Raw genomic sequence first — 26,759 nt, 5'->3', positions numbered from 1 at the left:
GTGTGATAGGTAAAAGTCCAACACGTTTGCACGAGTTTAAAGATGACCCTTTGGAGTGAAAGCAATTGTCCAAGCTTAATGACCTCTGTGGTTTAGAGCATGACTTGTTTAATTAAGTTAGCTTTATAAAATATGGCAATTACTCTGGTATATGTTCAGAATTTAAAAGCAACAATTATACTAATTGAAGTAATCACAATAAAATAGGCTCTCCCCCAAATGAGAACCCACAGTTGTTGTATAGCATAATCCTCCCAGCCTTCATCAGAAGCACAGGAAATCAATCGGTTTTGTTGTGTTTTGGACATAATCAAACCCTTGGGCTGCTTGACCAGGATTGAGAAAAGTTAGTTCCCGAGTCAGAGTCTGTCTCCAGGCACATCTTGGCAGCAACCCTGCGCTGTTCAGAGTGCGAGCACTGCTGGCTGAAGCCTTGGGGTTAATTGGAGCTGCAGAGGACAGACGTGAAAAATAGAGCTTGGGCTGGGCCATCTGCTGGAGCGGAGATGCATGCAGAGTTCCTGACAATGCATGGTGCTAGTGTTTGGCTTGAAGGCACGATCGGTCGCTGCTCCAACACCACAGAACTGCTGGGCATCAGCTGTGCACCAGAAGTTTCTCACTGCAAAACACTGAGGTGGTTCTGGTGCCTGGGAAAAAAAGCTTTGTTGCCATTTCATGGCTTTGTGCAGCACAGAGGGAGGGGTGTAGGTGGAACAAGATCTGTTGTGCTGTCTCTCAAGTTTCATGTCCTCTCCTATTGAAACATCATGGGGCGAAAAGATGGATAAAATGCAAACCAAGAGAGTAACATTTCGTGGTTTGAAATGAGGGAAAACTAGCTATGAAGAAATAGAAGGAAGCATATCAAGCAGTGCGAAGTTCAAGTTCCATGCAGAAGAAGGCACAAATGAAGTGGATAAAGAGTTCCGTTAGGGTTAAGAAGCCAACTCCTGATTTGAAAAGCATGGTTCTGACAGACAGGAAGTGGGTTAGACTATAGGGGTGTTAATACAGAGTGAGAAGCTGGATAGAATCCTGGAATCATTTAGGTTGGGAAAGACCCTTACGACTGCAAGTACGACCATCCCCACATGCTAAGTCCGCCAATAGCCCATGTCCCTAAGCACCACACCCACACATCTCTTAAACACTTCCAGGGATGGCAGCTCCACCATCTCCCTGGGCAGCCCTTTCCAATGCCTGAGCACCCACTCCATGAATATCCAATTGAAAACTCCTCTGGCAAAACTTGAGACCATTTCTTGTCATCCTAAGAACTACAAGGTCTCAGACTAACCGAGTATCATGACTTAAGAGGTTAAGAGCTCTTGAAGCGAAGGAGTGCTCAAATTTGGAGCATGGACAGCACACTGAGTGACATGTTGTGATAGGTTAGGAAACCCATCATCCACATCCGAGGAGTGTTTTGTTCCTTCTTTAGTCTGGGTGGGGATTGAGTTCATTTTCTGGGTATCTTTGCATTAGAACTGAGGATAAAGCTTTTGGCATGTGAGCTGGGAGATAAGAATGGTGCAGAAGCATCTCAGGCACAATCCTTTGCGGTCAGTTAATACTTGCTGTGCCATTGCTTGTTTCAGTAAGAAGTAGCTTTTTCCTCGCATGCATTTCACTGGAAGCACATAAGAAACTCCTCCGTTCTCTCACAGCTCCCATTCTATTCATGCTGCCACAAGGGAGGGAGGTCCCCACAGCCTGATGCTGAGCACAGACCTTTGATGGGCTTGTAGGGCCATCTCTGTTAACCAGGAGCATCCACAGAGGAGCTGGCACCTTATTGCGGTTGGCAGCTGTTCTTGTGCATCCATGGGATGCCAAGTAATACAGCAAACTATTTCTGTCTGTCCACTAAATGTAGCAGCTGAAAATGGGTCAGTACGTCTCGTTCAAAGGGAAAGAATTGGCATATGGGCAAAAGGGAAGCTGTAAAAGCCTCTAAGGGTAACTGGGAGAGGCTTACCATGAACAAAAAAGGAAGACAGGATGAAAGCTCAAGGGGGATTTGCCAGATATTTCCATCCCTTCTGGGTCTAGCATTTTTGTGATTATTGCCTCTTTAATGGGATGGTGTATTTTTGCCTCATCATTAACCCCAGGAAATGCTAGGTGGTGGAGCAGAGCACAGAGAAAATGAAAGAGGAGCTGGAGAGCAGAGATGCCAAAATTACGAGAGCCAGAGCGCACGAGCACTCCTGCAGTGCTTTGATTTCTGCTGCCTTATGGCTCAAACACTTTTACAAAGAGATTTCCTGCATGCTTTGAAACACGTGATGAGGGCTTCTGCTGAAGTTTTGAGATGCAATTCCCTAAAGTTTTATTTTGCAGACCATGCTGGGTACATGGAGGGGCTGGTGACAGGAGCTGTGCAGTGCATGTGTGCATACACATTCCTGCACAGACTGTGCAGCACGTGCTAGGTGACGAGGGACATATCTGCATGAGGGTGACCCTGGGATCTCCACAAGAGGCTTTCAGAGGTTCCAGCATGCTTATTGCCATCTACTTATATTTTTCTACTCTATAGAAAAAAAAATGTATCATGAAGTAATTTTTTTTTTTTTTTTTCTGGAGAGATGGTTGCATGCAAATTTCTGAAGCAAAACCATCCCTATTTCAAAGTAACTCCTTCCCCTCTCTCCAGTGACCACCTCTTGCATTACCTCAAGCACTTGCTGACTGTGCATATTTCCCTTGCCACCATTTTGGAGGCAGTTGCAAGCTCCCAGCGCAAAAGACAAGATGTTTTTTCCACTGTCAGGAGTTGGTTGCCTTCTCTGGAATACCTGATATCCCCCAGGCGGCGTTTGCCTGCCAGACTGTGCTCGCTCCTGTGCGAGAGGCCAGCTTGTACTACCCAGCACATTCTGGCAAGCTGACAAGGACATTACATCACGAACGGGCAATAGAAACAAAAGGGAAGCCTCAAAGATCGCAGAATGGCTTGGTTTGGAAGGGACCTTATAGCCCATCCAGTTCCAACCGCTGCCATGGGCAGGGTTACCACTCACTAGATCAGGTTGCCTGAGGCCCCATCTAACCTGAAAGATATACTGGAATTCTATGAAAAGAGATGTAAAGACCCCAGTTTGTAAAATTCAAAATGAAGTTGGATCCTGGTGACATCAGTAAAAGTTTTGCTGTTTTTTCATCAGTAAATCATTTCATAATGGTTTATAACTGATACCCTGAATAATCAGTAGTCAGCAGTCCCTGTGAAGTCTAGCAAATCCTCTCTGGCAAATATTTTTAAAATAAAGAAATAAAAAATCCAAAGATGACTTTGTATGTCAAGCTAATATCTTCAATAGGGGCTTAAACCAAAATCTGTCCTACAAAGATTTTTTCACGTGAGAACCAGTGTTAGGTTTTTCGCTCGTTTTTCGCTTCGTCTTTATGACTTGCTAAGTTATAAAAAGAAAAGAGAAAAAATATTCAGTAATGAGAGCTGAGCATTAAACCAGTGATCTCATCGCTCCTTTTCTTTCCTCTTTCAGTGCATTCGTGGAAGAAAAGCAACTCTAGAAGAGCTGCAGACAGTTCACTCGGAAGCTCATACACTGCTGTACGGCACAAACCCTCTGAACAGACAGAAACTGGACAGCAAGAAACTTCTAGGTATTGTTCACTGTGGGGTGGGCTCCCCTTCCTGACCCCTGGCATTCACATTACTGCCCACTGCCCCAGTTCTGGCAATCCCTTTAGTGCTTCTGATGTGAAAGGTGGGCACTTGGTGCTCCCACCAGCCCCAGCTATAGGCAGTTCCCAAGACGATTCTTCCCCCACTACTGTCAGCGCTGTCTTGAGTTATCTTCTTTTCTTTGGGTAGATCCCTAAACCTTAGCTAGCTACAGCTTCCTTGAATGAATGCCTTCAAAACCTAAAACCAACCTCTCTGAGGAGAAAAGATAATTTAGAGTCTATTATATCTTTGTACAATCTGCTCATCGTGTTAGAAGGGTCTCCTTTGCCTGATAGGAACTGGAATACCCTGCTAAGGACCTGGATCTGCAGCACCAACCAGCTGCACAGACATCAACAAATAGATGTCAGGACTGTATGGATAATCCACAAGAAAGATGCAGGGGCCTCTTAGATAGTCCTACATTTGTTTAATTTTGGACAAGATTGTTTATTCCTTTCACTCGGGACTGGATCTTCCTGAAACAGGGCTGCTTCTGCTATAGAATGTAGACTTTTTCCTTGCAGATTATCTAGAGGATGGTTGTTTGGATAACCATTTCCAGCCAGAGCAACCAATTCACATTGATTTTGGCACCTTACCATCGTGGAGCATCTTCTTCTCCCTTTGTTTTTTTCCTCTTCACAGCAGGAGGTAATAGGCTGGAGGGGCAGTTTGTGAAGTTCTGCTGTGGGGATCAGCAAAAAGACAGTTCTGGAATCTAGAAGTTTACAGTGTTTATTTTGGGATTAGCTTCACTTTGAATGATATAAAAAGAGGATTAACTTGATGACCTGCACATTGCAGTAGTCATAGCAAAAGAGCTGGAAAGATTTTTGCAACATATTCAGTATGTACATTAGATCCCCGAAGAGGAAAGCTATTAGCCAGTTGTTTAAACATGTAATTACCACTGTATTTATAGCTAAGTTGCCATCTCTTTAAAACCCAGAGAGATGAAAAATAGACATCTCTGGCTGAATGATAGCGCTATTAGTATATACAGTTTAAGAAATTTATGATGTCATATCCTTAGTTGTGTAAAACTCTTGCTATGCAAAAGGCGTATCCATCAGTCCTGAGAAACAGGGTGTAAATCTCCCCTGTAAATCTAAGAGGGCTCCTCATTTGCACTTGCACCACCTTCACTCTGACTGATCTCACTTAACTGAGCTGTAGTGATGAAGCAGAGCTGAAGATGATGACCTGTCCCCATGGATTCCTCATGGTGGGATGCAGGCAGTCCTGCACTGTTGGCTTCACCAACCTGGGTCACATGGGGTTGATACCCTGCGTGGGGCTGGCAGAAGCTGTGGATCACCCTACACTCACTCCTTCAGAAGCAGCTTAAAGTCAGGCATTTGATACCCCTTGCAAGGTGTAAATAGGTTTTTAGAGTGGACTGGGGTAACATTATAACTGTTTCCTTCTTGTTCAGATGTCACATACTCTCAAAATACTTTGTCATTCCCATTCAACTCTTGGCACAACCTGTATCAATAGTTCCACAGGTGGATTTGCAGAAATGAAGTTTATTGGGATTCCTACATTTTGGCTGAAACAAACCTGTTTAGAGAACCTGCAGGAGGGTAAACTCTAGCCTTTAGGGTTGCTGTGCACTCCACGTGTCTTTCAGCTACACATTTTAAAATATCTCTAGAAATTAAGTTTCCTCTAGTGAATGAAAATAGTTCTAACACCTGAGGGCATTCCAGTACAAAGAGTTGCATGCTTATGTGTAATTTGCAAAGAACATTAAGTTGTCAAGGGGCTGTACTCCTGATAAATCAGTTCCAAGAATAACCTATTCGTAGGTGAGACCAGAGTTTGGCTGGGGTTGCAGCTGAGGCTTCAGCCATGGCCCGGCGTTGCCCAGCAGCTTTTCTATGACTGTTTGAGGCTGAAGACGTAGAAAGGACATTGAGATTGTTAGTTACAAGGGATTTTTGGTGGCACTTAGCTGAGCTCACAGCAGAGCAATTCTGTCCCAAAAACCAGTACAGTTTCCTAACTTGTTGGCTTCCGTAGTTCTGTGCTGGAGCAGAGAGAACAGCTTCTGATGTGTTGGGAACCCCCCTGAAAAGCCTCGGTATATGTATCTGTGCACAGAGGGGAACAAGCCTGTAAGCATCCCCTTCTTCAGCTGTGCTCTCTTTTTGAAAGTTTAAAAGGCTTTTAAGTGTACATAACAGCTTTGTGGGGTTCTTTTAAATATATTTGTGGGCTAAACATATGGCAGATTTGAAGTCTGAGACCAAAGCGTTACGTGAGGCTCACGTATGCAAATGTTAGCTTGGAAGACCTGAGTGTCTTGACATATATATGACTGCAATGGGGTAACTGCCTCTGTATAAGTTCTTTGCCTTTGATATGCCTATGAGCAAGAAAAAGCATGAGAAATCTCAGCCTAGAAAGAAGAACTTGTGAAGCTGAAAGATGAAAACAAGGATTGCTTGGAACAGAAGGAGGCATCTTCCTCCTACCTACTGGAAGAAGGAGAATAGATTAGGTAAATTACTGGCTGAGGGGATGGAGTTGGGGTCAAGATTTTGGGCACTATGATCTTGGATAGGCCTTTGAGCAACCAGGTATGTGGGTGTCAGACAGAATGCAACTGAGCAAGTGGGGCAGAAGTGTTTTGAGGAGCAAGCTGGCTGGATTGATTACCAGAGCTTTAAACTAGATCTGATAGGGAAAGGGGATGGACTTACTTGTGGCAGAGAGTGGCCTGATAATGCTGTCTTTTTCGTAAACTGTGGAGAAAAGCTTCTCAGTTGTTCAGCTGGATCTTGGGATAACATCACCAATAGGGTTTAAACCTTCTTGCATCCTTCTAGAGATACCTGCACCCTCTGCTTCCCTAAAGTGCCTGTATACCAATGCATGCAGCACTGGAAATAAACAGGAAGAACTAGAGATCTGTGATGTGTCACAGGGCCATGATCTCACTGTGATCATGGAGATGTGGTGGGACAGCTCACTTGACTGCAATGCTGTCGTGGATTGCTGTGTCCTCTTTAGGAAAGACAGTCTGGCAAGACATGGTAATGGAGTTGCTCTTTATGTGAGAGTGCAACTAGAATGTATCGAGCTCCACTCAGAAGGAATTATGAACAAGTGGAGAGTGTGAGGGTAAGAATTAAGGGACAAGCTAACATAGGTGACACTGTTGTGGGTGTGTACTGCAGGCCACCTAGTCAGGAGGAGGAAGTGGATGAGGCCTTCTACAAACAGCTGGAAGTAGCCTCATGGTTCCTGGAACTAGTTCTCATGGGGGATTTCAACTGTCCTGATATTTGTTGGATAAGCAGCACAGCCAGGCACACAAGGTCCAGGTGGTTCCTGCAGCATGTTGATAACTTTCTGGTGCAGGTGGTGCGAGAGTTGATGAGGAGGAGCTTGCTACTTGACCTTGTTTTTACTAACAAGGAAGGCTGGTCAGGGATGTGAGGACTAGACTCCATGGACTAGAGTGTTAGAAGGTAAGAAGCCCATCATTGCTGGCTGGCGCTTAAACACCACCAAGAAATCAGGGAAAGGTGGAAAAGAGGCCTGTGTGGAGCTCATGGATAAACTGAAAGGAAAGAAGGTCCATGAAGTGTGGAAAAAGGGCTTGTCCGCTTGGGAACAGGGAACACTAGGGAAGAATATAGGAATGTTGTCAGGACCTGTAGGGATGCAACAAAGAAGGCTAAGGCCCTCTTGAAATTAAACCTTGCGAAGAAGGGAAAAGATAAAAACAAAAGTTGAAGTATGTCAACAGTAAAAGGAAGACTAAGGAAAATGTGGGTCCCCTACTAAATGAGGTGGGTGCCTCGGTAACAGGAGACACTGAGAAGGCAGAGATTCTGAATTCCTTCTTTGCTTCAGTCTTTAATGCTAAGACTAGCCCTCAGGAATCCTAGACCCTGGAGATAAGAGGGAGAGTCTGAGTAAAGGAAGACTTTCCGTTGGTTGAAGTGGATCTGGTCAGAGAGCATGTAGCCAAAATCAACATTTGCAAATCCATGGGCCCTGATGGGATGGAACCACGTGTGCTGAGAGGACTGGCAGAGGTGATTGCTGAATCGTTTCCATCATCTTTGAAAGGTCCTGGCAAATGGGAGAGGTGCCTGAAGACTGGAGATTAGGCAGTGTCACTCCAATCTTCAGAAAGGGCAAGAAGGAGTACCTGGTAAACTATAGGCCAGTCAGCCTCACCACCATCCCTGGAAAGGTGATGGAACAACTTGTTCTGGACACCATCTCCAAGCAATTGGAAGAGAAGAAAATTTTTAGGAGCAGTCAACATAAATTCACCAAGGAGAAATCATGCTTGACCAACCTGATGGCCTTCTATTGATGTCATCGCTGGCTGGGTAGATGCGTGGAGGGCAGTGGGTGTTGTGTATCTTGACTTCAGCAAGGTGTTTGACACCATCTCCCATAGCATCCTTGTTATGAAACTTAGAAAATGTGGGATAAATGAGTGGACAGTGAGGTGAATTGAGAACTGGCTGTCTGGCAGAGCTTAGACGGTGATCATCAGCAGTACAGAGTCTGATTGAAGGCCTGTAACAAGTGGTGTTCCCCAGGGGCCATCGCTCAGTCCAGTCTTATTCAGCGTCTTCATCAACAACCTGTATGAAGTGATAGAGAACACCCTCAGCAAGTTTGCTGATGGTATAAAGCTGAGAGGAGTGGCTGACACATCTGAAGGCTGTGCTGCCATTCAACAAGACCTAGACATACAGGACAGTTGGGCAGGGAGGAATCTGGTGGGGTTTAACAAGAGCAGATGCAGAGTATCGCACCTGGAATAAGTACATGCATCGCTACAGGTTAGGAGCTGACCTTCTGGAGAGGAGCTCTGTGAGAAAGGACCTGGGGGTCCTCGTAGGTAGCAGATTGGCTGTGAGCCAGCGGTGTGACCTTGTGGCCAAGAAGGCCAATGTTATCCTGGAGTGTATTAAAGAGCATCACCAGCAGGTCAAGGGAGGTGATCTTCCCCCTCTGCTCTGCCCCAGTGAGGCCACATTTAGAATACTGTGTCCAGTTTTGGGCTACTCAGTTCAAAAAAGACAGGGATCTCCTAGAAGGTGTCTAGCAGAATAGTCCTATAGTTAGTCTCACTCCTTCCTCAAAAAGTGCCCTTCTTTACCAGCAGCCACCACTGACAAGGAAGACCACTTCCACAGAATCATAGAATCATTCGGGTTGGGAAAGATCTCTACGGTCATCTGGTCCAGCGCCAACCTATCCCCACCATGCACACTGACCACATCCCTCAAGTGCTACATCTTCATGGTTCTGGAACACCTCCAGGGATGGTGACTCTACCACCTCCTAGAGCAAGCTGTTTCAATACCTCACCACTCTTTCTGAGAAGAAATTTTTCCTAATATACAACCCATACCTTCTCTAGTACAGCTTAAGGCCCTTACTTCTTCTCCTGTCACCAGTCACATGGGAGAAGAGGCTGACCCCCCTTTGGGCGTTATCCCGTTGGGATCTTTGCTGTGTTATATCAGAAGGGCTTGAAGGTAGCAGGCTGCACAACTCTACCCCTGGAAAGGTTGCTATAGCCCTTGAAAGTCTCAAGATAAAGAATATGAATCCATTTATCGTTTGACACTGTGGAGCTTTGGAACCTGTTGAAGAAGCTTTAATGCAGGCAAATAAGGCTGCTTTTAATTTGCGGATAGCAATCATAAATTGTTGTCAAGAAGATAAATATTGAAATAATAGGTGGATTAGCAGTGGAAGATGTGACAGGAGGTCTAAAGCAGGATGAGCTAAGAATTTTCATGTGGATCTAATCACAGAGTGAGTCTCGCTATGCACTCGGATTGATAATACAGATGCACTAACTCTGCTCCCAGTCAAGGGGCTGTGTATGTGTCTGCAATGCATTTGACATTAGTGTGGTCCTCAGCAACATGTGTCTGCTTTCATGACTAATTCACACTCTGCAAAGGTGGTAGCAGTGAAGGGAATTTATTCCTCCAGTATTGACATGACCAGAGCAGGAATCTGGTTCAGTGAAAAAGAACAACTCAACCCAGTTTATTTAACTGTTGCCTTTTGTTAGTTTTAAAGAGGTATCAGGCAAATGAATCTCTGGCACTGTACTGTAGATGTTTTATGGTGCTCACACATGCATATTTTCTTCTCCCTACTTGCCTGTTGTGCATAGATACACATATAAGTCATGTACAAAGGGTAGCAATAGACATGAGAGTTTTCAGTGCACGTTTATAAATATGCAACATTTTCAGTGGATAATATTGCTGCTACACAAGCTGAGGAAGTGATGTTAGACTCATAGTTACAAAATTATTTCTGCAGATGGCTTTCTTCATTTTCCCCTAATTATTAACGTTGGTTTTGCTCTTTCAGTTAAAAACATGTTGTGTTTGCTTGCCACTGGTTTATTTTTTGTCTATCTTTTATGAAGACTCAAAAGTCTTCTAGTGCCTGTGCGGATGACTGATAATTAGAGGGTTTTCATTATTTCCATCCTCTTTCAGTTAAAAGTGGTTAAAATGTTCACCTCAGACATGCTGAGCAGTCGTTGGTAGCATCTCAATCATTTATAGTCAGCATGATTGCCTGAAATGTGGAACAGTGCAGAACTGTTGCATAAAAATGGGTGATTTATAGAAGGCTTTTATGTCAGAGAGGCTTTTGAACATGTCCAAGTGTGTATATTGTTTATGTGCACGTTGTGATATAACGGGGTTGGCTGCGTGTCTTTTGAAAATTGCAAGAAAACCAAGGTCTGTTACTGTGTTCAGAAAGATTTCAGCATTGCCATAAAATTGGACCACAATCTGGTGAACTTTGACTTTTTGACTTACTGGATATGCGTGTTTTTTTTTCCTACAGGTTCTCTAACGTCGATGTTTGTCAGGCTTCCTTGCGGTGGTGTCGGGGTGAGTACTCTCTTTAATGTGTAAATAATGTCCTGTTTGTTCTCTGAGTCCCATTGGTAACAAAAATCGATGCTTTGCATTCCATCAAGTGGGTAATTGCTACCAGATGTTCTCCATAAACAGGGTCTGCCTGGGGTGTGGGTTTGCAGTGACAGCCTCACGTGCCTTTCTTCAAAAGCAGTGTGATGATTTGAAACTATTTGGAGCACTGAAGCGTGGGTGACATTCATAGGCATGTTTCGTCTCTGGCTTTGGGGACAAGAAACCTCATTTCCCAGGCAGTGGTGTTTAATGTCTAAGATGTTACTGAATTTTAAAGCAACCTTTGAATCCAAAAGTGTACTGCAACCACACAGAAAGCAAGATGTGTTGCTTGTGCTGTGTAGGTGTTTCATCTTTGGTATTTGTGCTTCAGAGCTGCCTGTCTCATAGTGCAGGTGGAGGATTTATTAATAAAATAGTGATACTGAAGGAATATTTAGGAAGTTTCAGTAAATAGTGAGTTATTTGCATCTGGACTATGTTATTGTCCTTGAATGAAAAGCCTCACAGATTACAAAGGGTTAAATTGCAGTCGTTGGTATTTGGCATCTTTCATTTTTTTGAGGCTGAATTCTGAAAGAAGTGACTGAAATACCCGTCCATCCATCACAGAACATCAGTTTTCATCTGTCAAGATTTCATACAGTTAAAAAAGAAAAAGACATTTATTCCCTGAAGACTGAAAAGAAGGAATATCATTCCAGTGCTGAAGGTTTGGGTTGAGTTTGTTGTTTGTTGTTTGGAGCCTGAAATCTTGAAAGTTCTCCTTTCAGCTCAGACTTTCTGCTCCAAGGTTTGTGTGCAGGGTGACACCAGAGAAACCCTCACAGAGCAGGAAGGGAAAAGAATGAGAAGAGACAATAAAAGGCGCACTGTGTTTGAAAATTCACAGTGGTCGTTCTTATGCATAATTGTAGCTCGTGAGGTTGAATTTGGAGGTCTGGATTCTGTTATGGAAATGAAACAAAATTGTTTTCTTCCTGAGTCTTTGCAAAATCACTGCTTTGAAAATTATCCCGTCAAAAAAAAAAGAAGAATAATCGGCGTTTCTTCATACTGCCACAACTGAGATATTTTATTTTGTATTGTAAATATGCTGCAGTCTCCTAATTCATGACAAATTTTTGGCTGGAGTTTAAAAGGTTTGGATTTACCCTGCCCTGCAGTCAGGCATGCCATTCAAAGCAAAAATTATCATTTGCAAATGAAGACTGAATGGTAACAAGTAGAGACAGTGCCTGAGCCTAACACAGTCCCAGAAGTCTTGCATTAAGTCCTAAATCAGGGCAGGAAGCACCACGGCGCTGCTATTCCTGATACGCTGCTGATAAAGATAGTATTTGCTGCTTGCTGGTCTCCACTGAGCCTTAAATATGAAATAAAACAGTTTTCTACTTTTCTGCAGCGTTTCAGTCATCCCAACAGATGCTTTCATGTTTTGTAGGAAGAGCTTTGTGTAACTGGTAATTTACCAGTCATCAACAACGCACTTGTCAGATTTTTCATGGGGAAAAAAAAAGATGCATTGTGGTTGTTTTGCTTGGTTTTCCTTCTCCCAGTTCCACTGGAAGGCAGCACGAGTTCTTTGTATGCTCCTACTTACAGGAGAACAGATTCCTCACTGCTTTTGGGATGCATTTCTGATTAGTATATGCACTGCAGCTATGTATCTGTGGGCAGAACGAGGCCACGGCACCCAGCGATGGGCTACAGCATATTGAGCATTACACACTTGGGTGGGTTGAAGTGTTTACCCCCTCCTTTGGGGCAGGAGATGTGCACACTGATCGCACAAGCTCCCTTCAATCCTGTTTTCTGCTGTCCTTCAAAGTGTGAGAGATCTGTCAAGAAAGCTGGCTTAGCAACGTTGTGTGTTTATTGAAGAAATACAGGGAAAACTGTAGTCTTTGTTAGCATGCCAATTCTGTCAGACAAGTTGCTCTTGGTTTGATTTGCTATGGGAAAACGTTGGAAGAAGCCCTACAGTGGGATTTTAGTTGGGCCACAGAGCACGCCTTTCGGTAGGAGATGAAAAACAAGTTATTTTCTGCATCAAAGAGGGTGACGAGACATTTTTGAGACGTGTATAATATTTTTTGAAGAAATAAAAAGATTTGCAAACATCTGAGCCCAGGGTAGAATATCAGTTGTGAAGAGTTTCAGCGAGAGAGGAAGTATGATGCAAGCCTGAGAAGTTTCAGCATGTGAAGACTGCTGAGAGATCGAGTGCTTGTTAAGGTATAATTGAATCATTTTAAATTGATTTAGCAAGAATGCTTGGAGGTTCTGCTGCTGTTGCTGGGTTGCAAGGTGACCGTATGGCTCCTTTGATGAATGAGGAGCATCAGAGCTGTATTTAGACTCTCCTTTGTTCAGGAACACCAGGTTGGCAAAACATGGCTTGCTTTTGAACAGTCATTAGTCTTTGTGTTGTCTTTTACTTACAAGCTGAGGAGGTTGTGGGGAGGCAGCCCTGGTGGTGTTGGAAGTTGGTGTGAGCTCCAATTGCTCTGCACTGGTTTTACTGGTTAGGGATGAGCTGAGCACCTGTGGGACATCTGGTTTGTAGCCCAGAGCTGAAGGAGAAGGGATTTATTTCAGCAGAAGGGTAGTTTTCTCTGGCTCTGTTACTTAATAAGTGCAGCCTAGTGAATAATTCATGGGTCACCAAGGCAGTAGAAAGCTTTCCAGCTGGCTGACTGCTTTGTAAGGAGGATTTGATCCAGAGAACTCAATACTGTTCTGGCAAATGCTTGCCAGGGGGCTAACATGATCCATAAAGAAAAAAGAAAGACTTTAAAAAATCAGGCTACTGTAGAATAACTTGGGAGCAGTCCTCTTTTGGATACATCACTGATTAGAAGATAGAAAGCAGCAGTCAGAATTAGTCCAACACGCTCTGAAATGTTGCAGAGTGAAGGACTGGTCTGTAAGCACATGAGATTTGCTGGTGATGGTATGAAATTTACTCGGGGTCATGAAGACAAAAGCTGACTGCAGAGAAATATCGATGCCATGAGAACACAAAGCTAAATAGTAAGGTAGTGCACAAAATGCAGTGTTGCTGGGTGCAAAATAATGCCTGCAGGCGTGAGGGAGGCCTGGCCTGGAGCGGGTGAAGGCCGAATGATTGCTGTTTCTTGTCATTCAGGAGACAAGCTGAGGGTGTCAAATGGTATTATAGGGTGTAAAGCTTGAAGCCAAGTCCTTTTCCTGCAGACACACAGCTCTCGTCCATCGGGGATGTCTTGTAGGTTTAAAGAATAAATGGGCCTGAAAGGTGATGTGGGACATTGCTGGGGGGGGGAAAGCCCACAAAAGCTACATTTAACATCTCCAGTGGCTGTGCCTCACTGACGTGGCAGTGTTGCTTTGCCTTTTTTCATCTCCTCACTAGGGCTGTGGGTTAGGGTTAGGCTGCTGTGGTGCTGCTCAGAACGTTGCTCAGGCCTGCCAGGTGTTCTGGGGCAAGCAGTTACATCAGCTTTTTTGTTCTGCTTTACACGATGAGGGAAGCTGTGAATTTCCACGAGTTCTTTGTGCTAGCACAAGTGTTACAACAGGAGTTTTTTGAAGGAGCAGGAAGAGGTTGAGGGCAGATCAGTTCACCACATAACACCTTTTGATCTCCCTTCTAAAACGAAGTCACAGTGTCACAAGATCAACGAGGAAGGTTTGTTCCCCTACAGTTGTAAACTCTTGGTTCTTTTCATGATCAGTTTGTTTAATACGAGGGAGCCCTCACATCGTCATAGCTGACACTAAGAAACCTCCCCACCTGCACATGTCCCGATCCTGGCAGAGAAGGAAGAAACCACAGAACCACTTATATCAACAGACGTGAGCTCTGATTTAAACAACAGTCATTTACTCCCACTGATCTTTAGCAACATCTGCAGGAGCAGTATTTTCACTTAGCGCCATTACCTTCACTTCTCCGCAGCACAAACACTTTTCTTAATCTGTGGCTTACATGCACAGAGTATTAGATAATCTGGGATAACTAGAAGAAGATTTCAGCAAAAGGCTTTGAGAATCTGTAATCTAGTGATTCTTACTGGTTTTGATCTCTTCCAGAGTTTGTTCTCCTATTTTTGATTGCAAGATCTTGTTTAGAGTGTACAAAATCTTTAGCCGTGCAGGTGTACAGCGTGCAGCAAAGTACGTTCTTGCAGAGCAGAGATGAAAAAAAATCCATATTCCATGAAATGGAAATGAAGAAACTTAATAGTGAGTCTTAGAAGAAAAAATATGTGAGCAGTAACTTAACCAGAGCTTTAGGAGACATGAGAAGGTAAAGACAGCTGCCTGGTTGGGTGAATGCTGAGTGCTGCTGTCACCTAAATGTGAGGATGAGCTGTGATGAGAGGAGAGCAGAACTCCTTTGTTTCCTTCCACTTTGCAGTCCTTTGCCCCTGTCTGTCGCTATATTTTCCTTGTTCTACTGAAACCTTTTTTTAATATCCTCCTCATTTCTTTTTGAAATAGCTGCCTAGCAGTACATAATATAGTGCACAGCGTGAGTAGGAAGCTGATTGTGTATATTTTTAAAGATTTCATATTTATAAGGAAGGAAAGGTTCTTTCATGTTTTGCTCAGAAGCATCTTAGACATTCCTCTTAAAAGAAAACCTCCATCAAACTGACCTTCCCTCATCATTTTCTAATAACTGCATGCTGCGAAGGCTTTAGAGCCTGCAGCAGGTCCCAGGAGCTGAATTCCCTCTCCCCACGTCCGAAGATCCTCAGCTCCTTAAGAGTCCATGAAGCAGTATCAGCAGCTCCTCCAGCTTTAATATTACTCTCAAGGAAACAAGTGTGCTTATCCACTCCTCATCTAGCAGATGTGGAAGTCTCGGTGTCTCTGACGCAGTTGAATCCTCCAGTTTGGGAGAGAAAGAGAGAAATATACGCTCTTAGATCAACAGAAGGCAAGAAATATGCTTCCTCTCTCTGTAAAGTCCTTCCAGATGGTAAGGCTTGATGTGCTGTCCCAGCAACAACTCCTGTGATGGCAGCTACATCAAAGGGCTCGTCGACGGGGAAAGCCAAATAGCATCTCCCTGTAACGAACTTCAGAATTCAGGAATGATGGAGGGGTCAACAGCAGCCCGAGCACCAAACAGCAGCAGCTTTAGAGCCGGAGAGCAGCCCAGCTCAGGGCCACATTAATAAAACTTTCCACCGTGGCAGAGCCTACGCCCCTCTGCTGCAGAGTGCTGATGACTTCAGTGGGACCGTTCAAACACTTCCAGTGTAACATGATGAAGTGCTGCCTTGGATTAGGGCCCGGCAATCTCCAGACATCCTTTCTGGGAAGGTGGGTGGGTGTTAAATCCTTATCGTGAAGATGCGTGCATGTGGGACAAAGCAGTACCAAGCTTGGCTCTCTTGATCCAGTCATTCACCCATTGGGTAGCTGGGCATGGCAGAGTCCTTGAGACTGGCTTCTGCACTGCAGGCGGAATGCTTTTTTAAGTGTTTAATTTCTTTCTGCAGAAATGATATCTCTTTAAAACCTGTCTTGCCCTCCTCGCTCCTCTTGGAGTGCTGCCAACACAAGCCTGGTTTCTGCAGGCAGTACGGCCTGAACATAGCAGTGTTTGGCTCAGGCACTGGTGGCTTTGGCGTGCTTTATGGGAAGGCTGGCACAAATGGAAGTCTGAGGATCCTTACGTGAAGCTGTGCGTCGGTCATGTATGAGTTCTGCTTTTCACTATGTGTTTCCTTGGTGCTTTTATGGTGAATAAATATACAATTCTGTATCCAAGTGAGGGACCTGGTACTTGGAGGGCAAAGAGGGACAGGACACCTCTTTCTATTGCTGTCCTGCAGCATTTTCTTTCAAGACTAAGACAGATGGGTTAGATTTACTCATTCCAGACTGCACAGTGTAGCTGTATCCCTTGTTTGAAGCAGTTAAAGAAAGTGGAGCCACCACAGTGTGGCCCTTCCACAGTAGAAGTGAGGCAGCAGAGTCCTGCCAACCTCATCCTTCCCCAAGATACCAAGAACTGAAATTAACATTGCCAGCCCTGAGGCTGTGATTTTCTTTGTAAAAGTCAAACTGATGTTCTCTGTTGCTTAGGTTAGGTGTGTCTGCCACCTGCAGACAACGTCTTCTGCAGGCGTGCTTGTGACTCCTAGCAGTATTGTATAGAACTCAAACCCTTGTACTTCTGTTCCCACATTTCTGCCCGAACTTATGAACTCAGGGGGACCCTGTCACTGTTACTGGCTAACTGCAACTTCAGAACTGTCTTCAGAGCAGCTGGTGCCAGAAAGTATTCCCAGTAACGGGCCTGGAACGATTTCCACTGCCTTCAGCAGCCACAAAGGAGGTGGCTCAGTGTTGTGTGGGGTGACTTGCATCTCCACACAACTCAGTAGGCAGGTTGGCTGCTAGACAAAGCAAATAATCCATTTCTCCCATTCTCCTTCTCCATTGTTTCCATAAATGCTCTCAACGCGTAGCAATATGTGAAAAATAGCTGGTGATCCTTCACACTGAGAAATGTTGCATTTATCCTGTGATGGATAGGAGGACTGTACAGCAGAGCTTTCCTGACATGGGATAGTCCCAGCAGTGTGAATTTCACAAGGGCTGGGGCTGGCAGGAAGAAAACAAGCTCTGCTTTCATCACAGCCTGCAAACAGGCCAGGGTGCTGGGGAAGAGATCCAGGCCCTGCGCCGTTTGTCCCCCCACAGCCTCCAGCTGGATTGCAGCAAAAGCTATGCAGGCATCTCAGCATCTGTCTTCGAACCCATCCCATCTTTGTGCAGTTGGTGGGGTGAATGTGGTAAAAACCAGCACTCCCTGCTTTTCGTTTCAGTTAGGGTAGGATCTTGTAGCATAACTGCACGGAGAATGCCTGAGGGATGCCGTGCCTTTGGCCTGTTGGTAAAACAGCTTCTGGGGGAAGCTGTAGCGGATGCTGGCGCTGTCAGATATTCAGCGCTGGAGTAAATGTCTGCAGTCAGCACTTAGATGCTGAAGGTCTGCTGTTAGATATGGTGAGAGGAGAGAGGGTGGTGTCAGCATAACCTCACCCAGCTGGTAGGCCTGGGCTAGGGAGGCGTTGTTAAAAAGTCCATTATTAAGCATCCCTCTTGTGGTGCTTTAATTAACAGGATTATTGAATGATTTTGTAGACCTCTTTTTTCATCTGGCTTCTGTTTCCTCCAGCAGTTGAGGGGAAATACTGTTGTGGTGGTAGAAGTGCTGGTAGGAGACACCTGCAAAATATGATGCTGAATTTCCTCCTCTATTAATGCACTGCCCCTGTAGCATCTCATGAGTATCCTTTGTTGGAACAGCTGTTGGTGTTGTCACCTTTAGGTGATCGCGATCCTAGCCCCAGTGTTGCTGAGATCAGTTCTGCCAATTCCCTCATGTAATACATTCAGGTAACTCCTATAAGACACGGGTCTCTGTTTCCTGGCTGTCTTCACTCTTGCTAACCATGGTTCCTGTGTGTCTCACTTAGGTCGACAGTGACACAATCTGGAACGAAGTTCACTCATCCGGTGCTGCTCGCCTGGCTGTGGGCTGCGTCATTGAGCTTGTTTTCAAAGTGGCCACAGGAGAACTGAAGGTTGGTATGACAATAAGCAACACTTTGCTTTGAAAAGGGCCGTGTACGGGAACAGCAGGGCTCAGCTCATGGCTACGTTGTGCAGGAGATCCAACAAGCTTCATTTTAATGGCACCATCTGGCTTTGGTCATAAAAATCTTTGAGGATATCAGCAAGTGAACAGCAGACTCCTGGTGAATGTTCTTATGTGCTGATTAAAAGGAAGAAAGAAACCAGAACAGCAAGCAAAATCCCTGTTCCAGTGTTATCTGAGGGTCTTGCTGCTGGCTTCAGCTGGGCCAGCCGGTTCAGTGACCTCATGCAGAATTTATTTTTTTTTCCTGAGTGGAAGGAAATGCTGTACCAGCCAGTTTCCCTAAAATTCATGTGGATATCTTCCCCTCCAGAACAAGGGAGTACATCATCTGCTGTTGTGCAGGAACCACTGAGGACAACGACATAATTGCAAGGCACAATTAGTGCTCCTGGCTGCATGCATCCATCTTTGTGAGATGAACCTTCCAACCTGTCTCATTTCTTCCTTTTCTTATTTTCGTATGTAGAATGGATTTGCTGTTGTTCGGCCTCCAGGTCACCATGCAGAAGAAAGCACACCCATGTAAGTACGCATATGTGCTCTATGATCTTGCTTCAGTGTTTGTCTGTTGTGTGATTTACAGCCTGAAAAAGGCTGTTCGTTATTTTACTGTTGCAGAATTTCTTACCTATTAATATGCAAAACGGTGTCTTATTCAAAGCTCCCAGTAGTTCCCTTGAAGAGGGCAAATTCCTGCTTTGTGCTTTTGGATGGGTAGTTCTTAGCACCAATCAATGTTACAGTCATGCTTTGGAATAATACTGCTGCTTTTATTTACTCCGGTGAGTTGTTTTAAGCTCATTGTTAATGGCTCACACAGTGTAAGGAAGGCAAGAATACCATTAATAGCAGTAGAGCAAGCATAATTGTGTCCTGAGGTCACAACACTGACTGAGGAAAGGGGCAGAGCAGGAAGACTTCACAAAGCCAAAGTTAAGTCAGCAGCAGGATTTGTATTAAGGTTTTCACCAGACATCCCATGCATCCATTAGGGTCCCATGCTTGCATTGTGTTGGACTTGTGTACCAGGCTTGCTGTGCTGAACTTTCATGCATGGAGTTTCTGTGCTTCAGTATAGAGTTCTGAGCCTCTATGAGCATATCTGCTCTCTTCCAGCTGATGACATCTCAGCACTCCAGGCCTTGGTTCTGTCCCTTCTTTGTCCTCCTTGCCGTGTCCTCCCTGTCCCCATCTCTTGCATGGAAGCGCTGGGGATCAGAGGGTCACTCATGGGCAGCTGGTCCCCAGCAGCATCTCACCACAGTGGGCTTGGGAAAGCATTTCCTGACGGATCACAAGGCACATGCTGCTGTGTGGCTATTTCTTGTTTCTAATTGAGCGCACGTATATCTTCCAGGGAGGAAAGCAGAGTGAAAGCAGAAGAAATTTCTTCCTACTGTGTTATGCCTCAGATGATAGATGCACTGGGACCAAGGAGACCTATATTTAACACCTCTCCTTTTCCTCTTTTCTCTTCCTTCTCATCACCTCCAGGGGCTTCTGCTATTTTAACTCCGTGGCAATTGCAGCCAAGCTGCTCCAGCAAAGACTGAATGTTAGCAAAATCCTCATAGTGGACTGGGTGAGTAAACACCGCTTGTTACCATCAGGAGAGCAGGTGGAAAGTTTTCATGGGGTTTTCTTTGAGTTTCATGTGAGGTCAACCCAGGCACTGTAAGTCAGTGAAAAAATGTTGTCTGTGGTCTGTAAGCCAAAATTGTAAGCCAAAATGTGTTTGCTTGGTACTTTTTAAAAAGAGTTTTTAGTTTTAAAAAGAAAAAAAGCTTATTAAAGAGACCATAGTTTTCTGAATAGAGTTGTAATTAATAAGTAATTGCCTTCTAAAACAAGCCCATAACACAGTCTCAAGGATAGGTAACTGCAGTCTGTGCTCTTTTGGTTGGGTTTTTTTTCCTAAGCTTTTTGGTTTCAACTGCTAGGATCCATTCCAGCTTTCTTTCTGAGGTGTGAGGACTGGTTGCTGAGAGGGATGGTCTGTCCAGCACAGCTTTACTCTTGGTTTCAGTGTACTGCCTCTGGGCCAGGCCAGCCTCTGTGCGTGTGGGCAGGCAGTCAGAAGTCAGAAGTGTTCTCCACGTTGGATTAGGACAGTGAAATATTCTAAGAGCTTACTTGGGATTTTGCTACGGTGACGTGTAGATTTAAAAATGTGGCAGATACATTTTATTGATTTAAAAATGTTTTTTCTTGGCTGTGAAGACATCTGAGTCCCTGGGTGTCAGCCAGGAGTTTTGATTAGATTGCAATAAATCTCTTGTGGGCAAGACCCGCAAGTTAAAATGGATGTATTTGTCTTTTTGCCTTACTGGATGGACATCCTTTTCCTCACTTCCCACCAACTATTTTTAATGTCAGAAGATAGAGTGTTTTGCAAACCTATGCTGCTACGGACTGCATTTCTGCACCAAGTATAACTGCAGGAGAGGGTCTTGTCAACAGGTTTGTGTCCCTTAACATCACTGAGCTAGACCTGACAGTCTTGCAGGGCACTTGTGCTGGTGGTCACCCTGCAGATTGATTAAAGGTGTGAATTTGGGGCAACTAATACAGCCTTTCCATGCCGAACATTCCTCGGGATTAGTTATGAATGTGGTTCTCTAAACCCAACTAAATTGATCCTGTTCTCAGTTTTGGTAATTGCTTGAGATCGTGCTTACTCCCATTTATCTTATGTGTTAAATGAGAAGTGTAGTCTGAAGCTGGCTGTGCAAAGCAACGAACTGCTTCAGTTAGCTTAGAGAAGCACAGAAAATGAAGCTCAACACCAGAGGAAACCCCTCCGAATCCCAGGTTGATGCTTTTAATCTCCATTTTGAGTGAGATGCTAACATCCCTCATATAATGCAATCTCTGTCCCCAAAGGATGTACACCATGGGAACGGTACTCAGCAAGCTTTCTACAATGATCCTAATGTTCTTTATATTTCACTACATCGCTATGATGATGGGAACTTCTTTCCAGGCAGTGGTGCTCCTGATGAGGTAAGAGCATGGATCTGCATTGCACCCTCCCACATCCAACGGGACCTTCTCAGGGTTACAATTCAGGTGCCCCCAAAAGTCTCGGGGCCTTCTGCTTTGGTTAGATCTGGAGGGCAACTTCTGCCGCTGCTTCCACCCTTGTGCTTGTTAGTGTCTGATTAGTAGTGCATTGCCCGCATTTGTGGGCTTGATGTGTTCTTGTCCAAGTCCTCACAGCTGCGGGCATCATGGAAGCTGGCAGGAAAGCACACACCTTGGCAAACAAGCTGAAAGGAGTGAATGCAGTCAGGCTGCCCAGTCCTGATGGGACAACCTGTTCCAGAGCTGCTTGCCAGCTGTCCCAGACAGTGCTTTCGTTTCCAAAGAACAGGACTGTGCGTACTTTTCCTGCCTTCCCTTAATGGGGATGTAAGATATTTCATGGGCATGAGGAATAGATTGGTCCGTGGCTGTGCCACCAGCACAGAGGTCAGCTTTCCTGGCACAGCCCTCAAGCTCGTCTGCTCCTTCTCCTGGCCCAGTAGACACCAGTGTTTATCTCCAGCTGCCATTAGTGCTGTTGGGCCAACTCTGCCAGTTCTTGGTGGTTTCTCAGGCACTGCTACAGAAGGGCTGGGCAAGCAGAGGTGGCAGCCCTTTCTCCTCCATGCTGATGCTCCTATTTCCATCACGTCCTTCCTCACCCTTCAGGCGGAAGTGTAGCATGCTGCAAATAGGAGGCATAGAAACAATCACAGTTTGAAGTATATAGTCAATAAAACCTTCCCTGGCCTTTAAGGTACAGTATGTTCATTTGGCTGTAGTTTTGTCATAAATTTAAATTTAAAATGGGTCGTGCCTAAGGAATGTTCCATTATCATCCTCCATATGTGATTTATCAGAGTTAAATTCTATCAAATGTGTAGTTCTGTGTTCTCTGAGGCATTCTAGATTACATCTGAAAACTCCTAGAATTCATTCCCTGCCCGTTCTACGTTTTCCCATCCAGTAAATATCGATGTTTCCATTTAGATTTCTAAAGAAACTGAAATGTAATGAGATACTCCTTCATGACTCTGCTTTTGCACTACTGTATTGTGAATACGCAGCAGCTCTTTGCAGCAGGCACTTAATTTCTGCCTCAGAATGCACAAAGGTCTGAGACCTACTCCTGCAGCTTTATCTAGCTGAACTATCTGGCTGTGTAGTGTATAGCACCATTAATTTTTAGGTTTCTTTCACATGCCGAGACCTAAACAAAACCATGGTGCATAAGGAGTGCAGAGCCCTGTGCTGAGCTGGCAGTGGCACTGTGCAAGGTCCCACCCAATGAAGACACCGAGCACAGGCTTTTAGTATTCCAGATGAAGGGAAGCATGACCTTGCTTCTTGGCGAATGGGTTACTAGAAGGCTCTGGTTTACTTTTAACTTCTCACCTTACTCCATCATTTGGAGTGGATGGAAGGAGAGGTACATGTGCAGTAGGGGCAAGGATGGGGATGCAGTTGCATTCAGCACTCATGTGTCCCTCCAGCAGTGGAAATGTCTGTAAATCATATTTTTCCCCAGCAGAGGGGGAGCTCGCTCTGATTAAAATTGTCTTGTTTTATTGCCTAGTTACAACTATAGTAAGGCACAGAAGTATACTTCTAAATAAAACTGTAAACAAATTAAGGAAAGAAACTACATGTAGTGCAGTGTCCTACAAAAGAGGAAAAGGATCCACTTAGTGATTAGGAGTCTTTTAGGTGAGCATCCTGCCTACAGCTCCCATAAGCATCAGAGCATTTGTGAGCATGGAGGAGCTCTGTCTTCATCCTTGTTTTGGGGACTGTGTCACTCTAGAAGGAAAAATTAACCTAGCTAGCGCCCAGCTATTGGATCAAAATCCATATTCAACTGGAAGAATCATGATACAGCAGAAAGATGTTGCCAGAGTTTGCTGTTTCTACAAGCATAATTAAGAGAACTGTTTCCCATTTTCAGGTTGGCACAGGAGCAGGAGTTGGGTTCAATGTTAACATGGCATTTACTGGTGGCCTTGATCCGCCGATGGGAGACACAGAGTACTTGACTGCTTTCAGGTAATGTTGAAGTTTTCCTCTTAAAATCATATTTTTCACCTAAATTGGGTTTCTTTTATCTTGTGCAATCGTGAACTTAATCATGAGTTAAGAAGTTCTGGATTTTCATCTAGCTGCAGTGCCATGTGGAATAAAGTTGAATTAAGCAAAGAGGATATTTCTGGCCACAAGAAGTGGGTTTGTGACACTGGGGGATTGACATACTCACTGCTTAGCACTGACTGATTGTATTATTATATAATGTCTACTGATATGAATGAGCTCTTCTGTTGTTGGCTAAAAATCTTTTTGGGATGAGTGCCTCTGTGCATAAATACACTTGGATGGGAAAGGGAATCCAAAGTAATTTTCGTGAGTTACCATGAGTTGAAACTTCAGAGTGCAGCCATCCCAAGGCTTAAGGCATCATTACTGTGATGTACATGATGGTGCATGACTTCTAGGCATGCTGGCATGCATTGCCTCCCCTACATGAGCTCTGCTTGTGACTATCACCCTACCTCACTCCTGATAGTGCCTAGCAAAGGGAAGTGGGCCTGTTTTAATGGCCTTCTACCAAATAAGTGTTGTAGTCACTGGTAGAGGGTGAATGGAGGTAAGCAAAGCTCTGAAGTTAATGTGTTGCTGGGATGTCTTCCTTGATGAGCAGTAAGAGCAGTGCCAAATGTAAACCATTATGTTGGGTTGTACGAGCATATTCAAGTGTGCACTGGAAAACTGGCATTGTTTGAGTCTGTAAATGGAGCAGGGGATGGAGCTGCATGTTGACCTGGTTGTTTGTGTCCCAGCGCTCTTACTGTCATGATACCTGGGGATTGCAGGGAATTGTTTATCAGACCCTTATTTTCCTCCTCATGTCAGCATCATCAGAAGAGATGTGTGAAGCAAAACATGCATCGAACATCTCGGTGCTCCAGGCAGCTATGGGACAAAATGCTTTGATGGGGTGGTTGTACATCACTGGTGCTTTGGGGCCTTGCTGCAAGCCTGGGGTGTGATGCATGCGCTTCCCAGACCCACAGAGAATGGGAAAAGGAAGGTTTTAAGATGAACTTTGGAAACAGTGGAATAACACAATAAAATGACATTTTTTCTGGGTGGAGAGGTAAGCGGTACAGTAATGAATAGAGCCCTGTGTGAGACTACATTTTTTTTTTCTGATACTCTTTCCAGGAGAAGGACTGTAATTCCCTGACCTGCCGGATGCATGGGCTTCATTTTTCCCTGAGACTGTCCTGTTCACCCTCTGTCTCCCCACATGCCTTATGCCTCCCCAATTTGCATCTTTTTTAACAATTACCAGTTGACGTGGTTTTCTGTCCTCAGACCAGATTTAGTGCACTTCTGGCAAACACCCTGCATAAATTCGGGGGACACATGATTGCCAAAACATGAGATGCAAATTTCTGGCAATAGCCAGATGGAATATCGCCTTCCTGGGATAGCAAGCAATGCATGTGTGAAATCTGGGAGCGTTATTTCTGTCCTTTGCTGTGCGTGTTTTCATACTGCGTTATACTGAGCAAAAAGAGCTTTTATCCTCCAGCATGCCATTAAAAAGCCTTCAAAGAATGTATACAATTTAAAATAACATCTAGTCAAATAACTGTCATTTGTCTTGATGTTTTATTCCTGGTACAGGAAAGCAGCACTTTCCTCCAAAGTGGAAGTCTGTTTATCCCAGCAGTCAACAAGACTGATATCTGCATTATAAAGAGAACCTGTAGCTGGCAACTGAGTGACATACTTGCTATTAAATATTAATTGAGTTTCAAGGCTCCTGGAAAATTGTTCAGAGCAGTCTGCAGCACAAGACCTTTGCCAGCCATTCCTTAATAGACACTGGTGTCTTTTTGCCCAGAGACTGCAGCTATTTGGGAAGCAGACTTTGTACCTAATCCCAGCCCTTATTTTGGGTTCTGGGAAGCAAAGTGTTTTGTGACTCATCCTCATAGGTAGCACCTCCCGTAGCCTGCCTCATGTGCACACCTTCAGTCAATAAGTTAAATTGGAAGCTTTTTTAATCTTCTGCCAAGATTGGTCATGATAATACATTATCAAGTGACCTTTTCAAATCTTAACCAGCTTCTTTGAAAAACATTTTTTTCCTGAATCTTTCTATTGATTTTAATGTAAAATAATGCTTTGAAGTTGGCAATTTATAGTCCCCTGAGAGTTAGAAAGTGAAGGGAATGGGTCATATATCCTTTTTTTCTTCTTTTCTTGTGCTAGCCCCTTGAGACAATGCATGCCTTCAAGGCAGCACCTTGTTATTCCACCCCATCGAATGCCACGTTGCATTTGCTGGGGATCAAACCTAAGATGAAGAAAAGATAAGAAAATTGGCCATAATGAACTCCAGAAGCAGCAGGCATTTTCACCATGAACTTGGAAACTCGCAGTGGAGAACTGAGCTTTAATTCAAACCAGTCCAAATGCCAAACTGTGAGGCTTTGAAGTCTGCAGAGGAATCAGTGGAAATCCTTTGAGCTAGGCAAAGATACTGATATACTTTTTCTCCTTTTTTTTTTTTTTAAGCCTTAACTCTTCACATGCTTGCCCACTTTTAGGGACGGAAGCCGTCTTTCTATGTAAAAACATCAAGAAAAAGCAAGTGTCGTGCTTTCCATTTTTCCTTCTGTTTTGAGATATGCTGGTGTACGGATTGAATAAGAGCACGCTCTCTAATGAAATAATAGCTGAGATAATTGTCTTCGCAAATTATTCTTCTGATGAATGAATAACTCACAATGAAACTTATCATGGGAGTGCGGCCATGCCTTGCGTTTTGCTGCGTGTTGTCTTCTGAGCTGAGTTCCCAAATCAGTACTGCAGAAGGTCAGGGTGAAATCTCCCAGCTGCTGTGCTTTGGGGGGAGCAGGGTGGGGTACCTGAGTCGCCCATGGAAGGGACTGGGGAGCTCGCTGTGAGCTTGGCACTCCTCCACACTGTCCTAACTGCAGCCTTCGGCAGCATTACGTTATAATTTAGCTGACCATTTACTGGGCAAATGTTCCATGGCTGAAGTCACCACCAAAGTATGTGGGCAATACAGATCTCACAGATTATGCAGAAATGTATTAAAGTCTAATGCGTAAAATGCAGGGCATATAATTCAAAAAAGTCCCTAGCTCATCAAAACGTTATTGGTATTCATTGCTGTTATTCCGTAGTTATAGAAACAAACGGTTGTAAAACTCTTTTTTTTTTTTTTAACTGGAGTCTTTTGTTCCCTGACTTGTTGTACAAGAAATAGTGGTTGCTCCTATGAATTCCCGTGGCATTTCCAAAGGTTGTATAAAAGCATAGCGTGCAGACCCTACTGCGAGAGCTGTCGAAGCAACGTGAAGGCTGTGCCTAGCTC

The 26,759-nt window shown here is 44.3% G+C and overlaps 1 protein-coding gene across 26 annotated transcripts in view; it reads left to right on the top strand.

Annotated features, from left to right (window-relative positions):
* Positions 1 to 26,759, top strand: part of HDAC4 (histone deacetylase 4) — a 222,308-nt gene that overhangs the window by 177,726 nt on the left and 17,823 nt on the right. For all 26 annotated transcript variants that reach the window (NM_204313.2, XM_040703235.2, XM_040703237.2 and 23 more), the window contains 7 exons: positions 3,516 to 3,636; positions 10,568 to 10,614; positions 18,144 to 18,251; positions 18,795 to 18,850; positions 19,823 to 19,910; positions 21,212 to 21,331; positions 23,298 to 23,395. In NM_204313.2, the coding sequence (NP_989644.1) occupies positions 3,516 to 3,636; positions 10,568 to 10,614; positions 18,144 to 18,251; positions 18,795 to 18,850; positions 19,823 to 19,910; positions 21,212 to 21,331; positions 23,298 to 23,395 (638 nt within the window). The remainder of the gene's footprint in view (positions 1 to 3,515; positions 3,637 to 10,567; positions 10,615 to 18,143; positions 18,252 to 18,794; positions 18,851 to 19,822; positions 19,911 to 21,211; positions 21,332 to 23,297; positions 23,396 to 26,759) is intronic.

Source organism: Gallus gallus, chromosome 7 (genome assembly GCF_016699485.2).
Source record: "Gallus gallus isolate bGalGal1 chromosome 7, bGalGal1.mat.broiler.GRCg7b, whole genome shotgun sequence".
In the NCBI taxonomy this organism is placed as follows: domain Eukaryota; kingdom Metazoa; phylum Chordata; class Aves; order Galliformes; family Phasianidae; genus Gallus; species Gallus gallus.
Note: the sequence above shows the minus strand (reverse complement) of the source record. Positions and strands in the feature narration are given on the sequence as shown.